Raw genomic sequence first — 9146 nt, forward strand, 5'->3', positions numbered from 1 at the left:
TATTCATAGTCAACTAAACTAACAATTAAATGTGCATATCAGTCAAGATTATATCAAATGCAAATGTTATTTTGTAACAGGCTGATACATTGCTGAAATCCTGCAACAATTATCGCTGTATTCATACCCTGATATCACATTGCATAAATTAGAATCACTTTTCGATAACGATTTAAACAAATAGTATTAGCATTGAATAAGTAATTGCACAATTGTTGCACAATTCACAAAACGTAATTTCTGATTTGCACATGAATACTGTAACAACTATGGTATATGGAAATAGAATTCAGCCCCGATGGCGTCATCTGAAAGTGTAATCAGCTGTCTGATGTACTTTACAGCATCAAAATAGTAATATAGCTTCTTTTGTAAAGCATCTTTGATATTTTGACAGGGTAGTTTTATCGTTCAGTGGGAACGTTATCACGTTTCAACAGTACGCACATAACTGTCTCAATAATTTTTGATTCTAACAAGCAATTTTTTTAGATGTATGTATTATAAGGTCAAAATGATTCCACATCCTTCCTTGCGAGATGCACAATACTAAAAGTACTTCTGGAAATTCGGTAACAGCTGTTAAATAACTGACACTATTGATAAAATTCTGGTTTATTAAATGATTTAGGAATTGATTTCAGGCAAATTATATATATATATATATATATATATATATATATATATATATATATATATATATATATTACACTGAAAAACCACAGTCATACTGACCGAAGGTTAATTAGAATGACCTGGATTTCATTTTCAATTAGCTGAGCAACTCATGTTTTGAAATGTTATAGATCGTTTCATATATAACACAGACTTGGATTGAAAAATAAGTACAATAATTAGCCAGTATTATTATTACTTATGTAGGTTTTATAACACATTACAGCTAAACCGTAAATTAAATAACTGTCTGAATAGCTTGACATTATCAAATTAGCATATTTCAATTAAGACACAGGACAACAAATTTATCTCAGTATTGACATCGAGAAAAGAAAGAGAAATAAGCCGTCACTATGTAAAATCGCAAACACCTTATTCATATGTCATTGAAACTCTTGTTGCAAAAACAAATAAAAAATGAATTGAATGTTACTAGTCGTAAACATTGTGAAATGGGATAACTAATTAATTAAGAACAAAATAATTGAAAAAAGTACCAAATCATCCATTACAATAGACAATTTAATTTCAGCCTGAAGTCACAATGATTGCCATCATTCATTGTGAACATATAATTTTCCTGAAATACAATGCACTGACAATTTTAAAATAATTAACACAAAACATCATGAAATTAGAAAAATCAACACAAATTCTAAAAAGGAATTATTTCTGGAGAGTTGGTCTTCTATCCATTTTCCATCATGAATCATCAATGTGGAAAAATTGAACTTCAACTTAATGTAATGATAAAAAACTAATCTTTACTTTTGCATAATATGTACAGATAGAACAACTCAACATACTTAGCTGCGAACAGTAAATGATAGTTTATACAAAAAAATCATAAGATGCAGTGTGATTACAATCTTCCCCTATAATACATACATGGTTTGAGTCAAATTAATAAAACAATATTAAAAGAAAAACTTTTTTGAAGATTTCACTGACTAATTTAGAAAAAGATGAATATCAAAGTAAAAGGCAGAATAATTTGATTTTAAAGTAGCAAATAAATTAAAATAAACAAGTCAGCCATCTACAATAGATAATTCTAATAAAAGACAGTATAATAGTCTCATAATAATAGTAACATGGACAAAGGAAAAAAGAAATAAAATGATCAAATTCAAGCTAAATCATAATATACAGCATTCACCCATATGGATAGGCATTTATTATGGACACAAAAACAGCCTACATCATGGATAGAAGTGCTATTATGCAATGGGCTTATCAAATTTATCGTGAAGCATTTCAATGTTACTACACTTTATATATAAATTCAGACAAAGCTGTTGTGATATTCTTTTTTTCTTTTTATAGTAATGTGTTGTGATATTGTCCACTTAGCTAGTGAGGCTTGTAAAGCTGTGGAATTAGAATATACAGCGTGTATTGAAATTGATAATTAATATTCAATTGTTCTTGTGCAACATAATCGAGACCAATGTTAGTCAGTTGACACACGGCTTCCAGCCGGAGTCGTGAGTTGCAGTTCAGCTCAAATGTTGACGTGTCAGCGAGCACATCTTTCATGATAATGAATGTTCTGTACATAATGTTGGACCGATACAAACAAGACAGCCTTTCGTGATTTCGTGTCCTAAAATCAACATCATTAAATCTGTATATATGATGTCATGTCCAGCAGCTGTAAATATGTTCCAGTACTCCTTCAAGCATTTGGCGAAATCATCAATACAGTACTCACATATCATGTTTCGCCACTGTTGTTTTTATTGATGCATCATCGTTGATCTCAATATTTCCCAATAATGTCTTTTGGTAGTACTTTTTATCAATGTCACATGATGTTGTAAAACTTCCATTAATAAACCAGTTTCTACGTATACATGTTATGGTAGAAGATCACCAAACTACATTGAAATTATATTATCCCTTGTTTCCTAGGCAACAAGATTGGACACAATTACATTCCCAGACACAATAGTTCGGATTTTTGCTGTTTAACAAGATGTAAAGTACTCATTCCTCTTCCAATCTCACAATGTTAATTACTCAATGTTCAATTCAATTAGTTCTGGACAATTCATTTATCATTAACTAAGTCCGTGACTATGTTCTATTATTGGTTGATTATTCTGTGAATATTACAGAGCTCAGTTATAAAAGGAATATGCATTTAAAATAAGTAAAAGGTGACAAAAGATCAATATTATTACTAAGAAATATATATGGTGATTGTAGATGTGTTTAAAAATTGCAAAACACCTGACACCACTCAGTGTTTATCAGAAGGTTCATAAATAATTTTCTTACAGGTATGAACACAGTGTGTAATATAAGATGCAGACTATTTTTTTTATTTTGATGAATAATTGCAAAAAAATGTCGTAAAGCCAGTGTGGCTAGAAAAGAGACACAAAATTTAGAAAACTCCGCCACGAAATAAAAAAAACAACAGACTGGATAATTTGCATTATTCTCATTATAACCCTATGGTATATAAATAACTGACCCGTTCAAATAAGAGTAAACTATTATTGGGAGAGGTGTGGTTTGTGTTAATTGTCTACCTAGGATGATTTATGGGTTGTTTTTAGGGTTTTCTTTTCATTCAGATGTAATACAAGGTGTAACTAATGATTCTGCCAAATAGTAAATAATATAAATTATGGTGTTAAACAACATGTTATCAACATAGTTGTCATCTGTGAATTTTAAAATACCTAAAACAATGTTGGCAGCTTACGAATTAATAGGAAACAATAAATATAAAAAAGAGATAGATGACACTAACCGAAAACAATAGTGAGGCTGAATTTTGTTAACAAGGTTATTCCAGTCTCAAAAGAAGTATGTTTTGTTCACCTTGTCACGATAATGATTTTTTTTGTATACACTCTGTTAATTAACATTTATTTTTATTATTTTGTCATAAGTGAATCTTTTAAATACTTTAAAGAAAGATTTTTGACAATGTTCCACAGAATGATTATTGTCACCCCTGTGGCGATAATGGTTTCGTTGACATCAGCGCGATTCAAAAACAGAACAAAATATTATTATGCTGGTAGTAAATGGTGGTACTGCTGAAATGTCATCAAACTATAATAAATTGTATTTCAGTATTTATTTTTTTGTATTTCCATATATAAATATATTAATTACTTGTTGTTTTATCTCGACTATTATAAACATGATCTGTCAGGGAATTTATCGATATAGCTAACTCGTTTTGCCAGTCAAAGAGACACAAGGATTAAAGATTAAAACATCACAAAAATGCTAAAAATATTTAATGTAGAGATGCAGTTTACCTGAGAGATATTTTAATTAGTTAACCAAGATGACCTCCCTTGTCCACAAACTATATATTTTAGGAAAGCTTATTGTATGAATTTTAAAATTGTTATTTCTTTTTTTATGGACACTGTAGTTTGAAATATGCACAAAAATAAGCTTTTTTTCGTTCAAAAGTTATTTAAAACAAAAAATGCTACTAAACCATGCTTCTGTTTCCTGTCAAAATTGGTTTATGTATACATCTGTTTGCTATGAAGAAAGTGCCGTCTTGAAAATAGTCTACCAGTTGTCAATTCTGCAGGGCAGCAGCTCAAATTTCACTACTTCAAGTTTATTCATAAATTGACACCCAGGATAGTTGTCTGTACGATTGTTGTAACACTGTTCAACCAAAAACAATGCCCGACGGCGTTTTGAAGATAAACACATTGTCAATCATTTGTGAAAATTTTAAAACAAAAAGTCAAAGCGTCTAGTTGCTATTTTTTTATAAATTCTGTGATGTGCACTAAAAAGAAGCTGAGATAATTGCTAATTTGCATAACAATTCACTCAGTAAGAAGTTTGCTAATGCTCATAATGAAAATAGCTGTAACAGTTCCAAATTTAAATGTATTATCGTTTTGTATTACCCGGAAATGAATTGGCCATTGCATTCAGGTTTTTGTCTGACCTCATAAATAAACGTAGTATTTGTGTTGCTCTTGTAGATCGTTCATTGTAAGTGAAGCAAACAAATTATCTTCTTCGACCAACAACTTTCGACCTTGACATCTTACTTAATTGTAATAGTCTCTAGTTCACTTTGAAAATTCACATGCATTGCCCTATAATATATCAGTTTTATTCATTCCATAAATGAATTGTGTTAACAAGATTATTCCAGTCTCAAAAGAAGTATGTTTTGTTCACCATGTCACGTGAATGATCGTTTTTATATACACTCTGTTAATTCACATTTATTTTTATTATTTTGTCATAAGTGAATCGTTTAAATACTTTAAAATATAGTGTTCAAAAAGAAAGATTTTTGACAATTTTCCACGGAATGATTACTGACACCCCTGTGCCGATAATGGTTTCGTTGACATCAGCGTAATTCAAAAACAGAACAAAAATTTATTATGCTATTAGTAAATGGTGGTACTGCTGAAATGTTATCAAACTATAATAAATTGTTTTTCAGCATTTATTTTTTGTATTTTCATACATAAATATATTAATTACTTGTTGTTTTATCTCGACTATTATAAACATAATCTGACAGGGAACTTATCGATATAGCCAACTCGTTTTGCCAGACAGAGAGACAAGGATTAAAGCATAACAGAAATGCTAAAAATATTTAAGTGATGACGCATAGTAGTCATATTGCGTAAACATAAGTAGCACTGTGAAACTAACATTAACTGGGCTTGCAAGGTTTGACAGTTGTCACGGCAATAATACAGGTTTGACTTGTTTCATTTAATCTAAGACTTGTTTTAAATATGTATGTGGTTTCACTATTGGTTGCCATGTCTGTATTCATTTCGTAGGCATGTCCATCAGCATCCGAATCAGTGAGTTGAATTATTTGCACATATTGAAAAAACGGGGTCGTATTCATGAACACACCCTGGATATTTTGATCAAATACTAGATACAAATTATACATGACACGGATAGCACGTGAAGCCCATTGGCTTATAGATTTTTCACTTGAGTCTTATATTTGTCTTTCTATCTTACCTTGTTCCCACATTTGATTGTTATACGGTACTAATCTCACAGCTTTCCCGAGAGTCACTATTTCATGCTTTATCATACCCGTCCTTCGAATATCCCAATAGCGGTAACTGAATACATCACTCAATGTTCCATTTAAACTGTATTCCGTATTTTCCAAAACAAATCGAGGAGATACATTCATACGTTCAGACCCATGTTAACCCACTATGAACCTATTTCTTTTCATCCCAGTGGGCGAACACAGCTTCAACAATAGCAAATAACTAATGTATCGACCTTTAAAAAGGCAAACATTTCTTGCTTACACCAACTGAACTGAACATGCATCAGAGGTATTTGACACTGCAGTAAAATAATTTTTCATTATAACGAACAGCTCTAACATACCTTCCATTACTTGTCTCATAAGAGCGCACTTTGTCAGATTAAAATCTCTGTTTACCCGAATTGAATTGACCATTGCATCCAGCTCTTTGTCGTGACCTCATAAATAAATGTAATATTTGTGCTGCTCTTGTAGATCGCCCATTGTAAACAAACACATTATCTTCTTCGACCAACAACTTTCGACCTTGACATCTGACATAATTGTAATAGTCTCTAGTTCACTTTGAAAAAATCACATGCATTGCCCTATAAGGTGCCAGTTTTATTCATTTAATAAAATTGTTGCTCTTTTAATAAGGCAATGACGGCGTTCTCCATATATTTATTTATTTATGCAACCAGTATAACATAGAAATAAATTTGCGTTCGTTTGTTTGTTTGTAGATAGAAAAAAATGTCAAACTAAAATCAGCCAACCCCAAATTCGATCAGTTCGCGTCATGCTGAAAATATGCGTCCTGTGCAGTAACATATGGTTCGTACCTGGAAATACAGAAGCCACTATCGGTATTAAATATAAAGAGCATTACTCGCATAGAACGAATCAGCTTGATCCCGCTCAACCTTGTTCTAAAAAATGCAATTAGCATTGGAAAATATATAACATTCAACAACATTGAATTTAGATAAAACTTAAAAAAATATTAATTATGTCTTCGCCTCAACAGAGCAAAGTTGACTATGAATATGTTTGTGTCTAACTATGATTGGTTCAACTTTCCATGAGCATGTCAATAATAGATAGAAAATTCCAGACCTGATAAAATCATGGAGGACAAGATAGGCTCTTCCAATACTAATTTTTCTCGAGTATATATTTACTGCGTCTGTTACTAAAGACATTCCGAGCCTGCTGTTGAATGTTGTGATGCTTTATTCTTTTTCTCGTATTTACCAATATTTATCTATTCATTTCCAGGAACTATGTTTGCATCACTTTCATTGTGCGGTCTGATCATGATGACAGTTACATCAATTGCTCAACATCACCCTGGAAACCCTGCTAATGGCACTTGCACGGATTGTAATGCAGTCATGTACGACAATGGAGTATGGCATGTTGTGTGCACTGAAGAGTTCACCTGCCCACTTCACATAGAAGAAATTGAAAATACAATTGAAGGGAAAAATGTTTCTTTTCACGGAGCATATTATTTGGGGAATACAGCATTCATACCTGGTACCCGTCACTATGAGTTTGACGCAATACTCGCATCACGAATTGACTCAATTAAAAAGAATGATATAGTATGTTGTTTCGTGTCAATCTGTATATTTGTAACACGCAATCAGAAATACAATGTTGCTAATTCAAGTCAAACATGTTTTGACACAACTAATGATTAGTATGTTTAGGGAAATTTTACTTTAACTGGTCATATTTCGATATTCCAATATGTGCATTTGTGAACAATAGCAACTTAGTGATTTCTGATAGGCAGTTTTTGTTATTGTGTGATAAAACAATTATTTCCACTTAGGACTATTTGGTCAAATCGAGTACTAAACCAGACCTCACGACATGTATTGTCCTTAATAATAATAGAAACTTCTAAAAAGGGAAATTTACTGTGTGGCCTCACAAGACTGTTATTATTATTCTGTATTATATTAACTAAAAACAATGTATATATCGACATTATTTTACAGGGAACTTTAGCGGTACCAACCGACAATTGTCAACTATGTGAGATTGATTTAATAGAAGATGCATGGGTCAAATTTGTTTGTAAAATTGTGGTGAGTATCTTGCCACGATTATTTGTATATCAACATACACTACAAAAATATTACTGAAAAAGCTGATTAGCTAGCATTTGAGGTAAATAAATGATATAATAATATAATTTCAATGATATAATTATAAAACATGTTTGATGTGGTATGGTTTGTATTACTTCATTAATTACGAATATATAATTCCATATTTCACACTAAATAAACTAGAACCACTGAAAAACTTATTGTTTGGATTTGATAACAAAACTACCTGAAAAACGCAAATTGATTTTGAAAATTCTTTGGGGAAATAGTCATATGTCTCTACATGTTATTACGTTTCAACATAGACTGCTCTGATTCCTTTTGTTTTCATATAGGATTGCCCACCAGCCATCGCCGAGCAAGTAGAGTTAAAAGCGTCACTTCCTGAAAAACTATCAACGCGTGATAAAATCTGTTTCACTCGCAGAAATGATGAGTATACCATCTATACCTGCGAATTTTACTCTGATGATCCTAATTTTGCTGATAATGTAATTCAAGCTAGTACATAAAAAAATTGAATCAGTTATTTCTGTGGCAGTTACCAATAGTTAAGTTCTTTTAATTGTGTAGTGTTGGGTACTTTGTCATTATCGACCACGCGACCACTTCCGTCAACGTAAATTATATTAGCTTCGAGATGTACTCTTTTCGAATATAAATCTAAGTTCATTTGACGTGTGCACAAAATTATATTTGAAACCGCTTGAATAAATTGAAATAGAGGTTTCAATTTTGTCAACCCGACTGACAATCAATACAAGTCTTCACGCCGTACACATCGGCAGCTGAATATTTAAGATGGGAATTTATTTTATATTATCTGTATCTATATAGTGATCAGGCAAGTGGAACACTGATTCTCAAATATTAAATATGTAATATAATCATCGATGAGAAGTTTGAAATCTATAGGCAGTAAAGTGTTATTCATTGTCTTAGATCAAATGTACTGTCATTATTTTGGAGTTACTTGTACGCCACCATATTTTATGAATATATCTATAATAGCATGAACGGAAATAATAATCAACCTGTAAAGTAAATGAATCGGGTAGTTAGCTTAAAATGTCGATAACTGTGCGATGAATGATGTGATTATGACATTATACTGCATTTGTAGTAGTTGTTAATTGTGATGTGGATTTCCCATTTATTATTTTTGGCCATGTTGTTGTAACAGTTTACAATATCCAGATAAAAGAAGTGAAACAGTTCACGCTCTCATTATAGATGTAGGTGTAATAGTCTCCATTCATATGAAAGTAGAATTATTCACAATCTAGATTATATAAAAAATAGTTGCGTACAGCCTC

The 9146-nt window shown here is 31.5% G+C and overlaps 1 protein-coding gene across 1 annotated transcript; it reads left to right on the top strand.

Moving 5' to 3' along the window:
* The first annotated feature begins 5335 nt into the window (after window positions 1–5335).
* Window positions 5336–8876, top strand: LOC146745500 (uncharacterized). The gene is made up of 4 exons (XM_085499534.1): window positions 5336–5399; window positions 6986–7314; window positions 7717–7806; window positions 8166–8876. The coding sequence occupies exons 2-4, from the start codon at window positions 6991–6993 to the stop codon at window positions 8340–8342; spliced, it is 591 nt and encodes a 196-aa protein (XP_085355660.1). The 5' UTR covers window positions 5336–5399; window positions 6986–6990; the 3' UTR covers window positions 8343–8876.
* Window positions 8877–9146: the final 270 nt, after the last annotated feature.

Source organism: Saccoglossus kowalevskii, chromosome 5, assembly GCF_978046115.1.
Source record: "Saccoglossus kowalevskii chromosome 5, keSacKowa6.1, whole genome shotgun sequence".
NCBI lineage: Eukaryota > Metazoa > Hemichordata > Enteropneusta > Harrimaniidae > Saccoglossus > Saccoglossus kowalevskii.

What these genes read in the sequence shown, in the direction of transcription:
- LOC146745500 (XM_085499534.1), top strand. Translation starts at nt 6,991, where the DNA reads ATGTTTGCATCACTTTCATTGTGCGGTCTGATCATGATGACAGTTACA. An exon ending in CAATTAAAAAGAATGATATA is followed by an intron (nt 7,315 to 7,716) that starts GTATGTTGTTTC and finishes ATTATTTTACAG; the next exon opens with GGAACTTTAGCGGTACCAAC. An exon ending in AATTTGTTTGTAAAATTGTG is followed by an intron (nt 7,807 to 8,165) that starts GTGAGTATCTTG and finishes GTTTTCATATAG; the next exon opens with GATTGCCCACCAGCCATCGC.